The sequence below is a fragment of the Ranitomeya imitator genome, chromosome 2, assembly GCF_032444005.1.
Source record: "Ranitomeya imitator isolate aRanImi1 chromosome 2, aRanImi1.pri, whole genome shotgun sequence".
NCBI classification, from domain to species: domain Eukaryota; kingdom Metazoa; phylum Chordata; class Amphibia; order Anura; family Dendrobatidae; genus Ranitomeya; species Ranitomeya imitator.
The window spans coordinates 470224943-470250203 of NC_091283.1; the positions used below are offsets into that span (position 1 = coordinate 470224943).

Consider the following 25261-nt stretch of genomic DNA (forward strand, 5'->3'; position numbering starts at 1 on the left):
ATCCATACCGGCAAAGAAATCAAACCATGGATGTCCATAAATTAAGTTATGTGTAATACAGGAAAGATATATATATATCTTTGTACTGTGTTAGCCAGTAGATAGAAAAATATTTAGAATTGAGAGTCCTCAGTGGTTGATACCTTTTAATGGCTAACTGAAAAGATGGTAACAAATTGCAAGCTTCTGAGACTACTCAGGTCTCTTCATCAGGCATAAAGAATCTAAAGAATCACATATTTATTCACACCACACCACAGAAATAATGCAATAGATAAGACAAGTGACGTGAGGCAGAACTATCATTATGGGAGAGGGATAAACAGTTGAGGCCATAAATATTGGAACAGTTGTTCATAGATAAGGAGTGTGAAAGTTTTATTGTCCTCTGATTGGGGTCTGGTTCTGTGTTGTGATGCCCCCATAAGGTCTGAGAAGCAAATTCCTTAATTGATGTAAAAAGACATAAATCCATGTAACACATTCATTCTTCCACTGAGTGTGTCGAAAGTTGTCATAAGTTTATACTCCCAGACTCTTTTGTCCCTCTGAGATTTGAAGTTACCTTTTAATACAAGTAATTTCATATCCATGGTGCTATGTTCTCAAGTCCTCAGACAGTTCTCTTCTCCTATTTCTGTTCTCCATGCTTAGTTTGGCACACACAGACACACAATGCAAAGAGTGAGTCAACTCCTCACCTTTTTATTCACCTATTTACAGGCCTAATTCAAAGGCACTTCCATCAAAGGGCAAATATCATATAAAATTTCAGGCAGCTTATGCCAAGTAAAATAAATTGATTTTGTTGAGATCAAAAGTTAAAAACTTTACATAAAAATATTACTCAGGGGAGATACAATTACAAAATAAACTGCTCAGAAAACAAACCTATGCCTGTGAGATCAATGTCAAAATATAGGCAAATATCCAAGACCTACCAAGTAAAGAAATAGTATAATTCTAGTTCTCTATCACTCATTTTGTAGAAATTCAAACATCAGGTGGAAAAAGAACTTTATAAAAATCAATAGGTACCATTGTAAAGTTAAAGGTATATATATGGATTAGTTCCAAAAAGTTCTTTTATAAACTTCCACTGACATGTGAGAGTTCTAGACCATAGTCAAACACTATACATATATGTGCATAGAGAACACTACAACAATAATAAGATCAGTTGATCTAAATTCACAAAATAAATGCCAAAAAATAAATAAATTTAGCCTATTAGGACCATATGCAATTGGTATTATTAAAGGGACATTGTCACCTGAATTTGGAGGGAACAATCTTCAGCCATGGAGGCGGGGTTTTTGGGTGTTTGATTCACCCTTTCCTTACCCACTGGCTGCATGCTGGCTGCAATATTAGATTGAAGTTCATTCTATGTCCTCCGTAGTACATGCCTGCACAGTGCAATCTTTCCTTGCGCAGGCGTGTACTATGGAGGACTGAGAATGAACTTCAATCCAATATTGCAGCCAGCATGCAGCCAGCGGGTAAGGAAAGGGTGAATCAAAAACCCCAAAAACCCTGCCTCCATGGCTGAAGATTGTTCCCTCCAAATCCAGGTGACAGTGTCCCTTTAAGGGTCTGTGCACACGTTGTGGATTTGGCTGTGGATCCGCGGCGGATTTGACGCTGTGGATTTGCAGCAGTTTTCCATGCGGTGTACAGTACCATGTAAACCTATGAAAAACCAAATCCGCAGTACACATGCTGCAGAAAATGTCGCACGGAAACGCTGCAGTTTATTTTCCGCAGCATGTCAATGTCAATTCTTTGTGCGGATTCCGCAGTGTTTTACACCTGTTCTATAATTGGAATCCGCAGGTTTGAAAACGCATGTGAAATCCGCATAAAAAACTCGGTAAATCCGCAGGTAAAATGCAGGGTGTTTTACCTGCGGATTTTTCAGGATCTGCGCTGTAAAATACGCACACGAATCCGCAACGTGTGCACATACCCTAATATAGAGGTATATAACTGTCCAACAAAAATTCAAATATTAGCATGAAAGTCAAAAAATAATATTTGGACAGAGGATAATATAAAAAAACAGGCATAATGGCCACATATCCCTAAACAAACAAATAAATCATAGGTTCCTATTGGGGCAATAGGTAAATCAGATGTGCATGTGCAAATGGCAATATATATAAATATAGTGTCTCTAGTGCAATAGGCTGAGTAGAGGCATGTTACCTGGCAATACAGTGCAGAGCCCCGACGCGCTTTTTGTGTGATACTTCTTCCAAGGGGGTTTTCTGTAAGTGTATAAGGAATGCGACACTTGTAGCCCATGTCCTGGATACGTCTGTGTATGGTGGCTCTTGAAGCAATGACTCCAGCAGCAGACCACTCCTTGTGAATCTCCCCAAATTTTTGAATGGCCTTTTCTTAACAATTCTTTCCAGGCTGTGGTTATCCTGGCTGCTTGTGCACTTTTTTCTACCACACTTTTTCCTTCCACTCAACTTTCCATTAATATGCTTGGATACAGCACTCTGTGAACAGACAGCTTCTTTATCAATGACCTTTTGTGGCTTACCCTCCTTGTGAAGTGTGTCAATGACTGCCTCCTGGACATTTGTCTAGCCAGCAGTCTTCTCCATGATTGTGGAGCCTAATGAAACAGACTAAGGGACCTTTTTAAACGCTTAACTAGCCTTTGCAGGTGTTTTTTGTTAATTGATCTAATTTACTGAGAAAATGACTTTTGGGTTTTCATTGGCTGTAAGCCATAATCATCAACATTAACAGAAATAAACACATCAAATAGATCACTCTGGTCGTAATGACTCTTAATAATATATAAGTTTCACTTCTTGTATTGAAGAACTGAAATAAATTCAGTTTTTTGATGATATTCTAATTTTGTGAGACGCACCTGTATCTATCCCTTTTTAACCCCCTTTCCGACATCGGGTGTAGTAGTACGCCGATGTAGGACAGCCTCCCTTTGATGTGGGCTCTGGCAGTGAGCCCACATCTTTCCCGGCACATGTCAGCTGTTTTGAACGACGTAGCGAGAAAAAAGTCAAAACACCAGAATTACGTTTTTTTGGTCACCGCAACATTGCATTAAAATGCAATAATGGGCGATCAAAAGATTCTATCTTTACCAAAATGGTATAATTAAAAACGTCAGCTTGGCACACAAAAAATAAGTCCTCATCCAACCCGAGATCACGAAAAATGGAGACGCTACAGGTATCAGAAAATGGCACTTTTTTTAAACGAAGTTTGGAATTTGTTTTCACCACTTAAATAAAAAAGAACCTAGCCATGTTTGGTCTCTATGAACTCGTAATGACCTGGAGAATCTTATTGGCAGGTCAGTTTTAGCAATTAGTGAACACAGTAAAAAGCAAAACAAAAAACAACTGTGGGATTGCACTTTATTTTGCAATTTCACTGCACTTGGAATTTTTTCCCATTCTCCAGTACACAATATGTTAAAACCAATGGTGTTGTTCAAAAGTACAACTCGTCCCACAAAAAACAAGCAGTAATGTGGCCATATTGATGGAAAAGTAAAAAAGTTATGACTCTGGGAAGAAGAGGAGCGAAAAACGAAAACGCAAAACCGAATATACCTCCGTGGGGGTTAAGGTGTTAAAATTGTTCTGTTTGTATTATTTAATGAATTGTAAAGTGCTGTAGAATATGTTGGTGCTATATCAACAAAAAAACATATTTTTTAATATTATTATTATTCATGCATTGACATTTAATTGTATACAGATCTTTGTGTTCTTTTGTTTTGCGCCATATGATACATAAAAGAATGATTTTAAATGATGTGTAACATTTGTAGTATTTGCATTATACAAGTTGTCAATGGAGCACTGTACTTTTCCTTAAAAAATATTCAATAAATAAATAAAACATACGTCTTTACATTGTTTTTTTTTTCTTTTTTTTAAAGAGGAAGGAATATATTAGTCCGTCCTGTTATTTTTTTATTAAGACATACAATACTATATTTCACAAGATTCATAGACAGAAGAAATAGTATATACACAAACAACTGTAAACGGCACATCAGCCAATAGTGGCATTTGTGCTTTATTGTCAGGCACGGATCTTCTTGGATCTTGGCATATTTCTTAAAAATTTTCAAGATTAGAACAATAGGGTTGAATGAGATGAGTAGAACGTGACTACTTTCTTCTAGAAACAGCGCCACTTTGTGCAGTGGTTGTGTCTGGTTTAGCAGTTTGTTGTTTTTTTCATTTTGGTGAAAGCAACTTAGCTGCAATAAGAGACAAAAACCACTTCACAACAGTGGTGCTGTTATCAAAAGAAAGCAGCCATATTCTCCTCAACTCATGAAATCCGTTTAAGTTTCTACGTTTTCTGGAAATAATTATCTTATACATGACTTACATCAGCAACTTTTTTTACATTGGTCCAATGCATTTCAATTAAAAACCAGAAACAACTTCTAAAAAAAATGTTCTTTTCAAATCTCCAACAGTGATGTGTCTACAGCTTTTATACAGATCTATGTGTCTCCATGGAAACAGACTACAAACAAGCCCTGTGTAGTCAGATTCTGAAGTTACACTCCTTTTCATATATATCGCTGTAAAAATAATAGACTATTTGAAACTTTTCTGTATACTTTTTTTTTTATTAGGAATCTATCATTTAGCTGCTATGCAGCCCTTTATATCTTCTTGGTTATGGATTAGAAACTACTGTGTGTAGTTTGATCCTGCAGCCATGTGTTACTTCCTTGATCTGCCACATATTTCCACTAATATTCTGCTAATAAAGAATATGGTTGCAAAAGTATGCTTATCTATATACATAGAGGTGTGGTTACACTTTAATTTCCCAATTTCAGCTATATTCATACAGTTTCTAGTCTATATAAACACATAAATCCTGACGTTATCTACAACAGCTATGATTCTGGAATAGGGACCCCCCTTTAGCAGTGTGCTTTATTTACATATCACCTACTAGTTGATCATTGTTAGTGATGAGCGAGTATACTCGTTACTTGAGATTTCCCGAGCACGCTCGGTGTCCTCCGAGTATTTTTTAGTGCTCGGAGATTTAGTTTTCATCGCCTCAGCTGAATGATTTACAGCTATTAGGCATGTGGGGGTTGCCTGGTTGCTAGGAAATCCCCACATGTAATCAAGCTGGCTAGTAGCTGTAAATCATCCAGCTACGGCGAAAAAAAAGAAATCTCTGAGCACTAATAAATACTCGGAGGACACCCGAGCGTGCTCGGGAAATCTCGGGTAACGAGTATATTTGCTCATCACTAATCATTGTTTATCATTGAAAGACAAGTCATTACACATAAAAAAGCAACAAAACATCTAAAATAGTGTAAATGATCAATAAAATAACTGGGTGTGTACGATATCAGAAAGGAAGTTACATCTCAGTAATAACAACTAATAGCATTTTAACTACAGCTAGGCTGAACTCTAGTATACTGCTTGGGAATAGGGTAGCTGACATATAAGTTAAACATATAAGTGCTTTAATATCATATGTGAATAATAGTATAAAAAAAATCAGAAATTCACAGCTTTATGAATGGTGAGTCAATGCCAAAAATGGTCATATGTGGACACGCTTCAGAATGTTAAACTTGGGCTGAAAAAAAGCAGCCAATCAGTTTACACGGAAGCAGTGACATCACTGACACTTCAGCTAGTTGATTTCCATAGAAAAAGTTAAATCACGCAAATGTATAAGATTCCGAGCCCTGGTGGAAAATCTTTAATAGGGCCATTTTTAATACTGGTGGTGATTACTTTAGCAGCTTTCATATTGCAGATCTTAGGTACAACTGCTACCTTAAAGGGTTGTTCAGGACTTTAACATTGATGGCCTATCCTTAGGAGAAGCAATCAATGTCTGGTGGGGGGTGTGACTTCTGGCACCCTCGACGTTCAGGTGTGGCCAGTGTTGGCGCCAACTGAAACTGCTCAGTTGCCAAGTTGCACAGCTCTGCCAACTGTATACTGGCTGTGGCCGGATACTGCACATCCGCCACCTATTTGAATCAAAAGGCCAGTATACGGTTGATGGAGCTGTGCTGTGCAGATCCGTAACTCTGCAGTTCCGTCCACCACCGACTACACCAGGAACAGCTAATTGGGGTGGTTTCGAGTGTCGCATTAATGGCCTATCCTTATGGCGAGTGTTGCATAAGGATAGGCCATCAATCAAAGGGGATTTTAACCATTTAAAAAAAATGTGGTTAAGCACTAACAGGCAGTTGCTAACAGAGGCAACAGCATGCCTGTTGTACCCGATGCTGGTCATTGACTGCTCCTGCTGGAAATTCAACTACTCCCTGTCAACAGAGCAGCAGTTTCTCTTCCTTTTGAAAGGGCGGGATTACTGCTGTCATGCTGATTGACAGCCGGATTTCCCCAATTAGACAGAGGGGAGCTTGCTGTCAATCAGCATGACACAACAGGAAAAGAAACTGCCGCTCTGTTGACGTGATGTATGTGTCCGCAGAACGGCCCTGGGCAACTACCTGCCTGTTAGTGTTTAGGCACTTTTTTTGTTCTGTCCCAGATATACCCTTTAAAGCCTAAAACAATCCCTTTAATACCCTCTCTAGCTATGTCTCTGACATTACTAACAACACTACCAATTGTTTTACATTGAAGCATGAACATAACTAACCTTACAACCACTCAATTTAACAGGCAGTGATCACAAGACCATACAAATGGTTAACGTGCATGAAAAAAGTGAGATCACCAATGATACAATGAATAGAATTATTAGAAGCAGTGACATCACTGACGATACAAGCCGGTGACTGAAACAACCAGTCGATGTACATGGATGAGCTGACATTACTGATGATATTATCAATCAGCTTACAAGGCCGTACCATCAATGACTATGCGACCAAAAGGTCTATAACAAAGTGACATCACTACCAATACAACCTATTGATTTACATGTCAGGGTGACATCACTGACGATAAAACATTTATAAGAAGGCAGTAACGCCAATAATAATTACAATAGAGCCAATCAATCTGCTCAGTACCAGTGACATCATGGATAACATAACCAACTCATTTATAATGGACCAGGGACGTCGAATTGAATAGCCCTAGTGACATCATTGTTAGTTACTGTAGTTTACATCAACGCTCTTGTACAATCCATGATCCACCCAGGTTCAGAACCACCTAAACCACAACCTACAAGATGAAAGTACAAACACAAGCCCCACACTGAAAATCCATGAAATAATGTAAGCTTTTAAAGGCAAATGCCACCTTAATTCATCCTTTCTGAAAAGTTGTAAAACATAAAAATATATGGCCATCAGTGAATTTATTTAGGTAGAACTCCCCTTTAAGCACCATAGCTAAAAATTATGTTAATTAAAGAAAACACCTGTAAACAATGGATTGGTTTAAATAAGGGGTCTGTTTAGGATCAGGAAAGAGGTCTGTCTTTTTCTACTAAACTAGAACCACTATTGTGTTCTGCGCATGAAATTTGAGGTTCTCCATGTATTTGCATGGGTTCACTCCAGGTACTCTGTTCCCCCACACCAAAATTGAGTTTATAGAGAATTTAGAATTCCATTGGGGACAGTAACTGATGAGAATAATAGCAATCCTTCTATACTTCTCTACACTGGAGAATATGTTGATGTCACATAATTAATAAACTGCATTGTTTGCAGTACCAGACATGGCCATAGGCAAAAGTGGTGCCGTTTAAGACTAAAACAATCATATTGATAGGACATGCAACAAAAAAACTTAAAGGGACAATTACCATGAATTCCCTCTCTTTGGAAACTTTCAGTTTTCTTTAAGTTTAGTGTCCTATTAAAAAAGTTAATATTGTATATAGACACTGGGCTTTTCCGTATGGGAACAGTTCTGTGCTTTTACATGGTTACAAATGACATCACAGTGTTGCCAGCAGCAATCTAAAAGCTTATCATTGAGTAATTATAATAATAAGGTCCTGTGCAAGGTCAAGATGATGGGTATAACATGAACCCATTTCATCTTTTGACACAGCTCAGACAAATTACTATGCTTGTAGTAAAGACATGTCTGGCCATCTGTAGGGCAACACCAAACAACTTTTCCTCCTCTAATCAAATATAAGACATTCATCATTGAATAAAGGAACAGCTATGGACCTTCTGCCAGCATAAACCTAAAACCAGCTAAGCTTATTGGACTTAACACCAGAAAAGCACATGTTGTTGCTGCACATGCCTCCATAGCTTGGGGGACAGGCCGAGCATGGTCTTCCCAATTTGTAAGGAGCTTCTCCTATCCAATTACCCCTAGAAAGAGAAAACAAAGGTATTATTGGTAAAAATGTGATCTATTAAGAAGATTGCTTTTGTTAAGAGAGGTGACCTTGAAAAAAACCTACTATAAAGCTGTCTATTATGCATAAGAATATAGCTACTTACTATAATAGTGCTCTTATGTACAATAATACTACACAAAAATATAACTACTATAATATTGTCCCTATGTACAAGAATATAATTACTATAACACTGGCCCCTATTTGGAATATAACTACCATAATACTGTCCCCTGCGTATTAGAATATAACTTCTATAATACTGCCTCTATATACAAGAATACATCTACTATAATAGTGCCCCCTATGTACAAGAATATAACTACTATAATACTGCCCCATGTACAAGAATATAACTACTATAATATTGCCCTCTATGTACAAGAATATAACTACTATAATACTGCTTCTATGAACAAGAATATAACTACTATAATACTGCCTCCTATCTAAAATATAATAACTACCATAACACTGCCCCTTATGTACAAGAATATAACTACTACAATACTCTCCTCTGTGCACAAGAATATAACTACTATAATATTGTCCCTATGTACAAGAATATAAGTATAATACTGCTGCCCCCTATATGCAAGAATATAACTACTATAATACTGCTTCTATGAACAAGAATATAACTACTATAATGCTGCCTCCTATCTAAAATATAGCTACCATAACACTGCCCCTTATGCACAAGAATATAGCTACTATAATGCTGCCTATGTATAAGAATATAACTACTATAACACTGCCCCCTAAGTACAAGAACATACCTACTGAAATACTGCAATAAGTACTAGAATATAACTTCTATAATACTGCACCCTTATATATAAGAATGTAACAACTATAATACTGCCCTCTATCAACAAGACTATAACTACAATACTGCCCCTATGTACAAGAATATAACTACAATACTGTCCCTATGTAAAATATAACTACCATAACACTGCATCTTATATACAAGAATATAACTACTACAACACTGCCCTCTATGCACAAGAATATAACTACTGTAGTACTGCCCCCTATGTACAAAAATTTAAGTATTATAATACTGTCCATATGTACAGGAATATAACTACTATAATACTGCCCCTATGTACAAGAATATAACTACGATAATACTGTATTCTATGTACAAGAATATATCTACTATAATACTGCCCCTATGTACAAGAATATAACTGCTATACTACTGCCCTAATGTACAAGAATATATCTACTATAATACTGCCCCCATGTACAAGAATATAACTACTATATTATTGCCCCTATGAACAAGAATATGACTTCTATAATACTGTCCCCCATGTACAAGAATATAACTACTATAATGCTGGCTCCTAAGTACAAGAATATAACTACTATAATACTGCCCCCTAAGTACAAGAATATAACCGCTACAATACTGCTCTCTATGTAGAGCAATATAACTGCTATAATACTGTGTTTATGTGCAAAACTATAACTACTATAACACTGCCTTCTATGAACAATAATATAACTACTATATTACTGCCTTCTATGAACAATAATATAACTACTATAATACCATCCTTATGTGCAAGAATGCGACTTCTTCAATATTGTGCCTTATGAGCAATAATATAAATGTGAAGACTTTTCATAACTAAGGGTTATTCACAATATTGCAAGCTATCAATCAATCTTATAACTTGCTCATCAGTCGGAGACTGACCGCTAGGACCGCCACTCATCGAAACAATGTGTCTGAAATGCCTTGTCAGAATGGATCTATGGCCATTCATTGACTAATTATTCAGGGCATTGTCAAAGAAAGCAGAGTGCTGTACTTGGCCTTCTCTAGTAGTCCTATAAACAATCAGACACTCTGTTCCAAAGGGGTACTTTAGAAACCCTGTTCTTGGGAGTCGTGGGGGTCCCAGCAGTTGGACCCCCACCGATAAGCACGTTAACACCTACTGTTAGAAATAACTCATTAAAGGGTGTAAGTTGACTGCCAAACAGGTCCTTGATTGGAGATATGTATCATTGAGGTTGGTAGCCTCTGTTATTTAAGCATGGGAAAGCAGGCTCCAGCACATACAGTGCTGAGAGAGTTAATAGGGCCTATCAGGGCCAGGCTAAAGAGATGGGTGGGTCTGGCTGCTAAGATATCCCCACTCTGAGGGCGTGACATGGCAGATAAAAAGGAGAGCAAGTGTCTCATTCAGGGTCTGTGTGTGGAGAAGTGTAGACCTCCAGTATTGCTTGTGTTTGCTGAAGGACTCAGGTGCTGGACACTAATCTTAGCAGGCGAACCCACACCACTGTAGAGACCATTTTCTTTCTGTTTTTGCTCTGTTCCAGAAAAGGCTGTCTTTTTGATTGGTTCTGCTGAGCGGTTTATGAGGTTTTAATAAACCAGCCTGGTCATTTATAATGAAACCGCTTCTGGTGCCTACTTCAACCCCAGCTGAGTGAATAGAAAACCCTACAAGGGGTATTCTCATGCTTGGAAGTAATCATTTATCCATAGGATAGGGGGAAACTTCCCTATCACTGGGGGTTCAACCATTAGAACCCCCACTGACTCAAAGAACGGGGCTGTGAAGAGCTCCATCTGAATGTAGCTGTGGTCGGGGTTCCGCACTGCCGCTCCATTCATTCTTACGGGAGTACCAGGGATCAGCTGAGTGCAGGGCTCCGCTATCTTCAGCAGTCCTATTAAAAATGAATGGAGAGGCAGTGCGCATGATCGACCACAGCCTCATTCACATGGGAGTCTTCAGAGCCCTGATTTTCAGGGTCAGTGGGATCCTAATGGTTAAACCACCACGGATAAGGGATTACTTCCAAACATGAGAATACCCCTTTCAGTGTGAAACTCTGGAAGCCTGCTTGTACCATTTCTGAATCCTCACCGAAAAGTCTAGGTAGCAGAAATGAATAAAAGGGGCCTTGTTAACAAACCCCTCGTGTACCAGGGTTAACATAGCCCTGTTATGATTAGTTCATGTGAGCTTCTTATTTTCTTCAGATGAAATGGAAAAAAGACACATTTTCACTTACTTTATGGAATAATTGCACACCAGAAGGACAGCTTGTCTCCACGTACTTCCCCACACGTTGATGTTATTGCAAGTGTTGATGGCGCAGCCTATTTTATTGGATGATGCCCACACCATCTGCAAAACAGGACGCTTTAATAATTTTGAAAATAAACCTATGAGAATTCTTTAATAAATTCATATATTTTTATGGTAAAATACACATCGGGCCCAAAGATGAAAAACTAGAGCCAATAGAAGGCTCTGTGTATCAAAGCGGTGACTATTTTACTTTCCCTCATAGCAGTATCCTTTAACAACTTTTTGGAAGCAAGTTTGACAAGCTGCACACACATAGAGTCATGGCTCCGTTTACGGGCAGTGAAACACTCACCGTCCCTATACAGCAGCATGTTATCAGCAGCACGTCTGCAGTTTGCAGCGGGCGATGTGCTGCCGAGAACAATGATTTTTTTTCTGGAATAAACAATCCAATCGCCTGTTGAATGAGAATCATTTTGCTCATTCGTTGGGCAATTGTTGACATGTTTCTACCTATGAACTCTCGACTGTGTATGGATACTACATACACACGCAGCATGTCACACAACCACCGTATGTTACACACACTGCATGTTATACACACATATGTATATACACATAACACACACATGTATGCACAGAGCACATACATACACGCACAAACATGTATACAAAGAGCACATGCATACACATATGTATACACCGAGGAGGATGTCCTCTTCACTGAAATCTATGGGAGCTATGGAGACAAGTCAATGTGGTGACTCTTCTCAGCTGAATAGGATTATAGCTCTTACTTTTGGATCCCGGTCAGACGCCTCTCAATCAGCCACACCAGATCTCCATTTTGCACTGACGAGGGGCAGTACCCCGAAACACGGTGTCTGCAAATTGAGATTCTGGTTTGGCTATTATCCTAAGTCATGTGACATGGCTCGTTAAAGGGTCGACATTGACTGTTAGGATTGCTACTTCCAATAGGTGGCACGAGAGTTCTTCTTTGAAGACACTTTTCGCATATTTCCCAGAGGAGCATTGCGGCTTTAAGTCTCCTCACCTCGACATGCTTATCATGTCATTCTCCACAAGGAGAAATGATACTTCTTGGATCCAGCTCTTACTTTTAGAATTCACAGTTTCAGAAGAAGTAAGGGAACCAAGAGCAAAGCAGTGTATAGACTTCCTATATGTATAACTAGTTATTTCGGGGTTAGAGTAAATCACAACAATCAGTCTGGATATGGAGATTCCCTTGTTTTTCAAAGTGGGCACGTTCCCTTTGTGCCCTAGCTATAACATAGCTGTGCTCATCACTGGCCCACTTGAACTCTAAATCAAACACAAAGTAGGTTAGGGCATGTTTCCCATGTGTTGACTACAGTATCTGTGGCAGCAATCTGTGGATCATTTTCATTCTTCCGTCACAGATGTTACAGTATGATTTGCTATAGATCTGGCGTGTATGTAAGGATTAGCCTCATTCATTGTGGATTATCCACCTACTTTTCCATGTAAAATCCACTGGAATAAGTGGGGTGCTACTTCCTTCATTCAGCAAAAATCTGTGCAGAATTTTTCTATAACGTGTGAACATGCTTGTTTACAAACCAATTCAAATGCAGTGGCTGTATAGACCTGTGTAGATTTGGGTGAGCAATGTGTTAACAAACTCAAGTGAAAATTACTGGGCCAGAGCTGAAATTACTTTTAAAATGACCCATTCTGTTGGACTTGTTGGCCTGATGAGTTCAGGGGAGCCATTTGGTGTGTGTTGTTTTATCCTCTAGACCTACAGTATGTTATTAGCACCCATTGCATTGGGTGGTACAGCCCAATGGATAATGTATCAGCAAGAAACTTTACAAAATTGACTATAGTCCAGGTTATGCTAGGGATTATTCTAATTTTACCTTTGTTAATTTTTATTCCTCTGCATATATTGCTTTCCCTTTCCTTAGCCCATTTCTTTTTATACCAACTTTCCCTAAAGCCTATTAACATGAGGTGTGGAAAAAGTAGTCACAACCCTGAACTGGTGCTAACACCTGTATTATAAATGGCATATAGTAGGCTGAGGGTGTGGACTAAACTCTATTTTCCAAACTCAATGTCATATTTTTCCTTCAAATACTTCTGGATGTGAAATGAGCAGATATCCATCACTCAGATTATAACCATTGCGGTTGGTTTCCTACATAAAACCCAAATTAAACAAAACTTGATCTCCATTGACGTTAACGAGTCCACAGAGACTAATTGTCGATTTGTCGTCCTTGAGCAGAAGTTCAGTTTCAAGAGCAGGTCTGGAGAAGGAAAGTTGTTAATCAAGGGCTAAGAGGCAGAAGACCCAGCTGCGGGCTGGAGGTCTAGGTCCAACAAAAACACTGCAATAGATATGTTTATATGAAACCGACCACAGAAACTAGGATCAAGACTTGTGCGTCAAGATCTGCACTTGATGATTTCATATTCCTGCTCTTTGGCAAAAAAATTGTTGTAATGGTTTATTTTTTACTTGATGTTATAATATCTGAAGGAAGAAAAAACAGCTTTAAAATAATACAAGTTTTATAAATCCTACAAGACGATTTATTTTCAGAAGCCAAAGCAAATGTTTTCTATTCTTTTTTAGGTTCAAGGCGAGGATTGCTGAAAAATTAGCTGTTTTCAAAACTGGTGGGTCTCGATGACCTTCAAAAGGGCGAGAAGCCAACCTCAACACAAAAATAGCTCAAATTGTGTGGCTAGGAACCTTCCACTGACAGGGAAATTGAAATTAGTAATAAGTAGTGATAACTGAATGCTAAAGATAAAGCCTGTTATGATATTGAGCCACCTTGCTTCAAAGTAAAGCTAGTTTAAGACTGCCAAGTTACCTCATTCTTGACTCAGTTTTGGGCTTCTATCTTATTCCCCAAAAAATGTCAATTCATACATGTCCATGATTGAACCATTCATCTTTAATTTTATTTTATAATAATAATCTTTATTTTAATATAGCGCTAACATATTCCACAGCGCTTTACAGTTTTCACACATTATCATCGCTGTCCCCGATGGGGCTCACAATCGAAATTCCCTGTCAGGATGTCATTGACTTTAAGTAGGCAAACTGAATCTAAAACATGCCACATTAGGCTTCATTTGACCTCAATATGGCAGCATCCCTCTTTTTAGACAGATACAATAACTTAGTATACTATGTAGTAGACTACTTCATTGTGTCATCTTTAAAAGATGGTGACCAGAACTTCCTGAAGGAAAGTCATAGACTGAGACCCTGTAGAAGGTGAGTTTTTTTTCCGATCCTTTCACTTGGTATTGGTGCTGTATGGTGGCCATTGTTGCTGTGATGCTGTGTCTTTGCGGTGGTGTGTTCTTGAGCCATGGGGACTTTGCCTTGCAGCACGAGCTTTGTGGGCACTTGGGTATCTCCACCTATTGGTACTGTATCATAATGGCAGTGGACGCCGATGGACGCCGCACCTATAGGTTTGATGTGATGTTCCACTGGGCTTCATAGATTTTGATCATAATGTTAACGAAGAACCTTGTGCTCAGTTAGCTGGTTTGTAGGTTAAACAGTTGGTGCAGGTTCATCTGGAGCAGACCACAATGCTCCTAATTTCATATATGTAGCTGAGTAATTTAGAGAAATTGCACACCAGTAGACACATATATGTTGAAGTAGTTTCATTAGCTGCTTCTCAAATTCCAAAACATCACACCATGTAAATTGAATGACATAAAGCGACATTAGTATTGCTTCAATGACATAGGGTGACAGTAGTGTAGCAACTAGGGGCACTTCTGCCATGAGATGGGATGAGTTGTCTCCCAGGTAGTGGCAATTCACAACTCCCCAGGAGTGGCATTCGGCTGATTCTCCGAGCCAGCTGTTACATTGACAACTCAGGAGACCAGAGAGAGTGTTCTCTGTAATTAATTGTGTTCATGTCCTGCAGACGAGAACACAATTTATCAGACAAGCGGCACTGACACTTCAATGGCTGTGGAAGAGTGCTCATCCGCATCCTTCCCTTAAAGATGACGTGAAATGAATCAAGCTGCTGATGTCACAGCTGCACTGGGCTATTTATTTCTTTTATGTTGAGAGTGGGATAGCCAATCAATGAGCTCAGCAGCTGTGGATGTGATATTAGAGTTGCAGCTAATTTCAGACACTAAAGCAACAACGGAAACTCATCAGTCATTCAAGGGATGTTTTTGAATAACAAGCTGCACTCAGTGACCACATTTTTTTGCTTAAAGGTGTCAACCTTTTTTTAGTTTGGTACTGTATTCATGTACTGACTATGATACTGGTGCTGTATCCATGTATTAATGGTGGTTCTGATGATGTATTCATATACTGATGATGGTTCTGGTGATGTACTCATATATTAATGATGATTTTGGTGACTTATTCATGTACTGATAATGATCCTGGTGATTATTCATGTACTGATGGTGACTCTGGTGATCTGTTCATAAACTGATGGTGGCTCTGGTGATATATTCATGTACTAATGGTGGTTTGGTGATGTTGTCATGTACTGATGTGGTTCCGGTGATGAAGTCATGTATGGTGGTTCTGGTTCAGCAAGCAAAAATAAAAGACGCTCTAACACACCTCTTTGGAGGGATCAAAAAAATGTAACAAATTTTTTAAAAAACGGCATCATACTGCAGGGAGGTGCACCATTACAATTTCCGCCTAAAGCAGCAAAAAGGATAGAAACGGCCCTGATCACAAGGTTTTGTTTTTAACCACTTATCATGTTTTGTAAAAACCATAAGTCTTTAGTTCTAAAAGAAATGTTAAAAATATAAATATCTACGCGTGTTCCTTAAAATAGAGATAATAGAATGATCTCTTGCCCTGCTACTTTTATACTTGCCTATGACTCCAGAATTCTAGGAGACCCACTTATTAAATTCCAACAATGTATCCTCATTAGATATCTGTATACTCATGGATACATCATATTGTAGCATCTTTGCCAGTATATTCTGTCCATTATTATGATTATTATTACATCTAATATATAATTGCCTAGAATACTACTTCCTGCAATTTGTGCCAACTTCCGTGGCTTTGTCCGGAGCTAATGTCCGGAGCTAATGTCCGGAGATAAGTGACGTCAACAGTGTCCAGTGTCTGATTGGTTGCCGCCTGCTGCGAGCGACCAATCAGAAACGTGCCGTACTGTGACACACTCCGCCCGCCATTTTGGTGTGATTTTTGAATTTTTACCTCACAGCAAGTTTCTACTGCGTGGAGGCGGGCCCAGTGACGTTGCTCTTCAAGCTCCTGCCGAATTTCGTCAAAAAAATGATAATACCATTTACCAAAACTATATATATTTAGTTGTGAAGTGGTTCAGTGACATTTTCACACCAATTTTGAACTTTTGTTTCGTGTTTTCTCCATATACTGCCTATTATTCACTGACTGTTATACTGAGAGACTGCCATTTATTAACCTCTTCTTTGCCACATCTAATATATAGTTGCCTAGAATACTACTTCCTGCAATTTGTGCCAACTTCCGTGGCTTTGTCCGGAGCTAATGTCCGGAGCTAATGTCCGGAGCTAATGTCCGGAGCTAATGTCCGGAGATTAATTGCCTAGAATACTACTTCCTGCAATTTGTGCCAACTTCCGTGGCTTTGTCCGGAGCTAATGTCCGGAGCTAATGTCCGGAGCTAATGTGCGGAGATAATGTCCGGAGCTAATGTCCGGAGCTAATGTCCGGAGCTAATGTCCGGAGATAAGTGACGTCAACAGTGTCCAGTGTCTGATTGGTTGCCGCCTGCTGCGAGCGACCAATCAGAAACGTGCCGTACTGTGACACACTCCGCCCGCCATTTTGGTGTGATTTTTGAATTTTTACTTAAATAACAAGAATTGTCAAGAGCTGGTGAGTGCAGCCATTTTTTGTTCTTTCTTACTATTATTTATTAATTGTATTATTCTTACATTTGAATAAATAAAGTATATATGGATTCTAGACTCCTGATTCTTTAGAATCGGGCTGCCATCTAGTAGAGAATAAAACTTTTATATGTAAAGTTTCTGTAAGTATACAAGCATTTACTGCTATATTTGGGATTCTCATCTACAATGTTTTAGAATGTACGGTAATTGTTGTGTACGGCACTTATTTTTTTTCTGTTATCCCATTCCGCCGCAGTCCATTTTCATTTTTGCGTTTCTGTATTTTGTTCAACTTCTTCCCAGAGCCATAATTTTTAAATTTTTTCTGTCAGTATGGCCATGTGAGGGCTTCATATTTGCGGGACAAGTTGTACAGTACTTTTGAACGACACTATTGGTTTTACCATACAGTGTACACAAAAATGGGAAAAAAAGTTCCAAAAAAGTGCAATACCACAATGTTTTTTTGATTTTTTTTATCATGTTCACCAAAACTGACCTGCCATTATAGTTCTCTGGGTCATTATGAGTTCATAGACACCAAACATGTCTAGGTTCTTTTTTATTTAAGTGGTGAAAAAAAATCCAAAGTTTGTTAAAAAAAAATAATAATTGCGTCTCCATTTTTCGTGATCTCAGGTTAGGTGAAGGCTTATTTTTTGTGTGCCAAGCTGAAGTTTTTAATTATATACCATTTTGGTACAGATACAATCTTTTACTTGCCCGTTATTGCATTTTAATGCAATGTTGTGGCGACAAAAAAAACGTAACTCTGGCGTTTTGACTTTTATTCTTGTTACAATTAGCGATTGGGTTAATTGTTTTTTTTATATTGATAGATCGGGTGATTCTGAACGCGGTGATATGAAATATGTGTAAGTTTGAGTTTTTTTATTATTTTATTTTGAATGGGGTGAAAAAGGGGTGATTTGAACTTTTATTTTTTTTTCATTTTTTTAATATTTTTTAAAACTTTTTTTTACTTTTGGCATGTTTCAATAGTCTCCATGGGAGACTAGAAGCTGCCATAACCCGATACCCTCTGCTACATACAGGCGATGATCAGGTTGCCTGTATGTAGCAGAATTGCTGACTTGCTATGAGTGCCAACCACCAGGCATCGCTCATAGCAATCCGGCATTGACAACCATAAAGGTCTGCAGGAAACCTCTGGTTGTCATTACAACCCATTGGTGACCTGCAATCACGCAGAACCACTAGCCAGAAGATTGGAGAAGGGCTAATGTGTTATCTAACCTCAAAAAAAGAAAGAAGATGGAGCCAGGACAATACAGGCCAGTGAGCCTTACTTCTATACCAGGAAAGATATTTGAACAAATTATTAAACAGCATGCATGTAAGTACCGTATATACTCGAGTATAAGCCGAAAGTGCCCTTCTCGGCTTATACTCGAGTCATGGAAGGTGGGGCAGTCGGCGGGTGAGGGGGAGCGACGACGGTCACATACTCACCTGCTCCAGGCATTCCTGACGCATTCTCTGCATGTCCCATTGTCTCCGGCGCCAGCACCTTCTTCCTCAGTTCAGCGGTCACGTGGTACCGCTCATTAAAATAATGAATATGGACTCCACTCTCATAGGGGTGGAGCCGCATATTCATTACTGTAATGAGTGGTACCAGTGACCGCTGACAGAGGACCGCGTACTCTGCAGTGACTGTTCAGGTCAGAGGGTGCGATGACGTATTAGTGTGCGCGCCGTCCTCTGCCTGAACAGTCAGTGCGGAGAGACGGGACGCTAAAGGAGCAGCGACGAGAGGTGAGTATGTCATTTTTTTTATTGCAGCAGCAGCAGCATTATATGTGGCACATTGTTAGATGGAGCGTCTATGGGGCCATAATGAACTGTATGGAGCATTATATGGGGTATATTTGTATATGGAGCCTCTATGGGGCCATAATGAACTGTATGAAGCATCATATGGGGCATATTTGTACATGGAGCATCTTATGGGGCCATAATGAACTGCATGGAGCATTATATGGGGCATATATGTATATGGAGCGTCTATGGGGCCATAATGAACTGCATGGAGCATTATATGGGGGCATATCTGTATATGGAGCGTCTATGGGGCCATAATGAACTGTATGGAGCATTATAGGGGGCATATTTGTATATGGAGCATCTTATGGGGCCATAATGAACTGCATGGAGCATTATATGGGGCATATTTGTATATGGAGCATCTTATGGGGCCATAATGATCTGCATGGAGCATTATATGGGTCATATTTGTATATGGAGCATCTTATGGGGCCAAAATGAACTGTATGGAGCTTTACATGGGGCAGATTTGTATATGGAGCATCTTATGGGGCCATAATGAACTGCATGGAGCATTATATGTGGCAAACTTGTATATGGAGCATTATATGGGGCGTATTTTAATATGGAGCATCTTATGGGGCCCATCATGAACTGTATGGAGCATTATATGGGGCTCCTGATTCAATATGGATATTCAAAAACATGTAACCTACCAATGTCTCAATTAATTTTACTTTTATTGGTATTTATTTTTATTTTTGAAATTTACCAGTAGCTGCTGCATTTCCCACCCTAGGCTTATACTCGAGTAATTAAGTTTTTCCAGTTTTTTGTGGCAAAATTAGGGGGGTCGGCTTATACTCGGGTCGGCTTATACTCGGGTATATACGGTACTTGGATAAGAATACAGTAATTAACCAGAACCAGCATGGGTTTGTAGCAAACAAGTCATGCCAGACTAATCTAATTTTTTTCTATAAGGAATCACTGACTGGGTGGATAAGAGAAATGAGGTAGATATAGTATATCTCGACTTCAGCAAAGCATTTGATAAAGTATCTCATACTATCCTTATTGAAAAAATGACCAAATATGGGATTGACAAGGCTGCAGTTAGGTGGATTTGCAGTGCCCCAGGGTCCTGGTCGTTGCAGTAATATCATTCTCCTCTAGGGGGAGTGATGTTACGTTTGGAGGCAATAAAGGAGATCTCTTTACCAGGTAACACAAACATACAACACATTTCCTACTCCAGTCCACCAGGGGGAGCTATGCTCCTATTTATTAGGGCACTCTTCATACTTAGGTAAAACTGGTGGCCTGGAGAGGAAGATAGGCAGTCGCTGGCTGAGCTTTGCTCAGGTAGTTGGTCCCTGACAGGGGTGGGAGTCTGTCAGAGGCCTAGACGGAAGGTCACAGAGCTGCGCCTGCCCCACGTGCGGCAGCTTCTAAGAAAGGACACAACAAGAGAACTGTGTTGTAGAGAGTGAGAAGAAGTCATAGCAAAGGAGTGGATACCAGAAGGAGTTCTGCCCTGTACAGGCTGCCTCCTTCTGAGGCGCAGGATCCCGGTAGCCGGAACACCAAGGGAGCAACAGACCTTTATGCCTTGCTCCAGAGACCGGCAGGACAGCTAATTTCACGTTACTGATCCGCCCCACACCCAGGAGGCAAGGTGGCACCCATGAGAGGCCAGGGCATGATAGAGTCCCTGTAAAAAGCCTCACGCCACCGGTCATACGGATTGTCCTATCCATCTGGGGGACAGAGAGAGAGACATAACATCTACAACATCTGTGAGGACCTTATGAGAGGCTTAGCAGTAAGGTACTACAGCACCAAGGCGCTAGAGGAAGGCTACTGATTTCCACCTGGATAAGGGGACTCTGGATTTGCCTCCAAACCGGCCGGACTCTGCCTGCGATCTGTGCTCTGGACTGTGGATGTTGAAGCCTTCAGTAAAAGGTAAAGCGACTGCAACCTTGTGTCCTTGATCTTCACTGCGCCTTACACCATTCACCATCTGCACAAAGGGAAGCCCTGGGGACATACTTCACCTGTGGGAAGGTATACCATCTAGCTGCCATAACATCACCCCGGTGGACCCCTTAGCAGCGTCGGTCACCCTGACCGAATACCACAGGTGGCATCACGAACATATCCCTTTAAAGACCTTCCCCTTTTTTAATGGACGTCCTGAGGGCCACGGACCGGGTCAGCCACCGTGATATCCCCCTGAGAACCGAAGGACCCGGTACCGAGTACCCCGCTGCCCTTGTGGGCGCTCCAGATTCATAACTGACTCAGTGATCATACTCCAAATTGGTAGTAAACGGTTGCACATCCAATTGGAAAAGTGTTTCAAGCGGGGTACCACAAGGCTCTGTCCTGGCCCCAGTGTTGATCAGCATTTTTATAAATGATCTAGATAAGGGAACAGGAGGTAAACTAATCTAATTTGCAGATGATGCAAAGATAGGAGGGATAGCTAACACTAGAGAAGACAGAAATGATTCAGAAGGATCTAGATAAGCTAGAACAATGGGCAGCGACTAATAGAATGGTATTTAACAGGGAGAAATGCAAGATTCTACATCTGGACAAGAAAAACAAAAATTACATCTACAGAAAGGGAGGAATAGAACTAAGCAACAGTACGTGTGAAAAAGACTTGGGTATACTAATAGATCACAGACTGCACATGAGTCAACAGTGTGATGCAACAGCAAAAAAGGCAAACACAGTTCTAGGATACATTAAGAGAAGTATAGAGTCTAGATCACATGAAGTAATTATCCCCTTCTAGTCCTCCTTGGTCAGGCCTCATCTGGAATACTGTGTCCAGTTCTCGGCACCACATTTTAAAAAAGACATTAAAAACTGGAGCAAGTTCCAAGAAGAGTTACCAGGATGGCAAGCCGACTGCAAAATATGTCCCATGAAGAACGGTTACAGGATCTGGGAACTTTAGCTTGGAAAAAAGAATGCTAAGAGGATACTTAATAGCAGTCTACAAATATCTGAAGGGATGCCACAGTGTAGAGGGATCATCATTATTCTCATTTGCACATGGAAATGCGAGAAGCAATGGAATGAAACTAAAAGGGAGAAGATACAGATTAGATATTAAAAAAAAAATTTTGACAGTTAGAGTGATCATTGAGTGGAACAGGCTGCCAAGAGACGTGGTGAGTAGTGTTGAGCATTCCGATACTGCAAATATCGGGTATTGGCCGATATTCGCGGTATCGGAATTCCGATGCTGAGTTCCGATACTTTTGCAATATCGGATACCGGAATCGGAAGTTCCCATAATGCAATGAGCCAGTTTGATTTATTTCAGCCAATGAGGAATCATTAGAAGTGTGGGCACATCCTGTTCTGCATGTTAAGCATGTAACTACTGGCATGGCTGTGATTGGCTGCTGAAATGATGTCAGGATCCACTATAAAAGCCGCTGCCGCCATTTTGGGTTCACTCTGCTGTGAATTCAGTTAGGGACAGGATGCTTCTGTTCTGACTGAGGGATAGTTTGAGATATGCTTTACCCAGGCTAATTTAGCAATCGCTGTGTGAGAACCTTGTTTTTGCCTTGCAGCGCTGTTCACAGCTGTCTGCAAGGTCTCTGTGTGAGTGCAGCTCACTCTGTAGTCTGTTCTGCAGCCACAGCTGGTTGTAGTCAGCTCAGCGTGCGTCACTGCCTCTTACTGTTCCATTGTCCTTTTTTCCATTAGTGCTGCCTGCTGCACATTTTTCCTGATTTATCCTATTAGTGGGTTTCCATCCGTATCCTGCTAGATTGTGGAAAAACACTTTATAGGAGTACATAGAGGAGCTTTTTTAGGCCTTGCAGCGCTGTTCACGGCTGTCTGCAAGGTCTCTGTGTGAGTTCAGCTCACGCTGTAGTCTGTTCTGTAGCCACAGCTGGTTGTAGTCAGCTCAGCGTGCGTCACTGCCTCATACTGTTCCATTGTCCTTTTTTAAATTAGTGCTGCCTGCTGCACATTTTTCCTAATTTATCCTATTAGTGGGTTTCCATCCGTATCCTGCTAGATTGTGGAAAAACACTATATAGGAGTACATAGAGGAGCTTTTTTTGGCCTTGCAGCGCTGTTTACGGCTGTCTGCAAGGTCTCTGTGTGAGTGCAGCTCACGCTGTAGTCTGTTCTGCAGCCACAGCTGGTTGTAGTCTGCTCAGCGTGCATCACTGCCTCATACTGTTCCATTTTCCTTTTTTCATATAGTGCTGCCTGCTGCACATTTTTCCTGATTTATCCTATTAGTCGGTTTCCATCCGTATCCTGCTAGATTGTGGAAAAACACTATATAGGAGTACATAGAGGAGCTTTTTTAGGCCTTGCAGCGCTGTTCACGGCTGTCTGCAAGGTCTCTGTGTGAGTTCAGCTCACACTGTAGTCTGTTCTGTAGCCACAGCTGGTTGTAGTCAGCTCAGCGTGCGTCACTGCCTCATACTGTTCCATTGTCCTTTTTTAAATTAGTGCTGCCTGCTGCACATTTTTCCTGATTTATCCTATTAGTGGGTTTCCATCCGTATCCTGCTAGATTGTGGAAAAACACTATATAGGAGTACATAGAGGAGCTTTTTTTGGCCTTGCAGCGCTGTTTACGGCTGTCTGCAAGGTCTCTGTGTGAGTGCAGCTCATGCTGTCGTCTGTTCTGCAGCCACAGCTGGTTGTAGTCAGCTCAGCGTGTGTCACTGCCTCATACTGTTCCATTGTCCTTTTTTCAATTAGTGCTGCCTGTTGCACATTTTTCCTGATTTATCCTATTAGTGGGTTTCCATCCATATCCTGTTAGATTGCGGAAAAACACTATATAGGAGTACATAGAGGAGCTTTTTTAGGCCTTGCAGCGCTGTTCACGGCTGTCTGCAAGGTCTCTGTGTGAGTTCAGCTCACGCTGTAGTCTGTTCTGTAGCCACAGCTGGTTGTAGTCAGCTCAGCGTGCGTCACTGCCTCATACTGTTCCATTGTCCTTTTTTAAATTAGTGCTGCCTGCTGCACATTTTTCCTGATTTATCCTATTAGTGGGTTTCCATCCGTATCCTGCTAGATTGTGGAAAAACACTATATAGGTTACATAGAGGAGCTTTTTTTTGGCCTTGCAGCGCTGTTTACGGCTGTCTGCAAGGTCTCTGTGTGAGTGCAGCTCACGCTGTAGTCTGTTCTGCAGCCACAGCTGGTTGTAGTCAGCTCAGCGTGCGTCACTGCCTCATACTGTTCCATTGTCCTTTTTTCAATTAGTGCTGCCTGTTGCACATTTTTCCTGATTTATCCTATTAGTGGGTTTCCATCCGTATCCTGTTAGATTGCGGAAAAACACTATATAAGAGTACATATAGGAGCTTTTTTTGGCCTTGCAGCACTGTTCACGGCTGTCTGCAAGGTCTCTATGTGAGTGCAGCTCATGCTGTAGTCTGTTCTGCAGCCACAGCTGGTTGTAGTCTGCTCAGCGTGCATCACTGCCTCATACTGTTCCATTTTCCTTTTTTCATATAGTGCTGCCTGCTGCACATTTTTCCTGATTTATCCTATTAGTCGGTTTCCATCCGTATCCTGCTAGATTGTGGAAAAACACTATATAGGAGTACATAGAGGAACCTTTTTGCAGCCTTGTGCCCTGCAGCCCCAGCCAGATTAGTATTAGCCTATTTTTTGGAGCGTCATCTATTGCATTGTAGGTTACCTTCCTGCATTGTAATCGCTACAAAAAGTTTGTGATACTATCGGTTTTACATCTTTGGGCATATCCAGCGTCTTTTTGGGAAAAAAACAAAAAGTTAATAAAGTTCACCAAACACTCCATTTTACAGTTGTGTAGGCCACATTAGCTCATATAAAAGTCTAGTCCACACTTTATAAAATTAGTGTTTCTTATACCTGTTAGCAGCTGTTCAGGAATAAGCACACTAAGCCTTTAGTACTTTTCTGCCTATCTTTATCAGTCTACCAAGATGAAGAAGGCAGGGAGTAAAACACATGGTCGTGGGCGTGGAGTTTCTGCAGGGAGAGGATGTGGGGATTCTGTGCCTACGGCGGGCACCGGTGACTCATCATCCCCCAGTTTTAGCAGGGAACAGTCCTTCATGTTC

At 40.3% G+C, this 25261-nt stretch overlaps 1 protein-coding gene and 1 long non-coding RNA gene across 6 annotated transcripts in view; one reads left to right on the plus strand and one right to left on the minus strand.

Annotated features, from left to right (window-relative positions):
• Positions 1 to 25261, plus strand: part of LOC138664508 (uncharacterized) — a 156082-nt gene that overhangs the window by 101430 nt on the left and 29391 nt on the right. The gene's annotated exons all lie outside the window — the stretch shown is intronic.
• Positions 3563 to 25261, minus strand: part of R3HDML (R3H domain containing like) — a 51102-nt gene continuing 29403 nt past the window's right edge. Inside the window, exons 4-5 of the mRNA XM_069751256.1 lie at positions 11398 to 11513; positions 3563 to 8323 (exon numbers count right to left, since the gene is read on the minus strand). Coding sequence (XP_069607357.1) covers positions 8191 to 8323; positions 11398 to 11513 — 249 coding nt within the window. The 3' untranslated portion in view covers positions 3563 to 8190. The remainder of the gene's footprint in view (positions 8324 to 11397; positions 11514 to 25261) is intronic.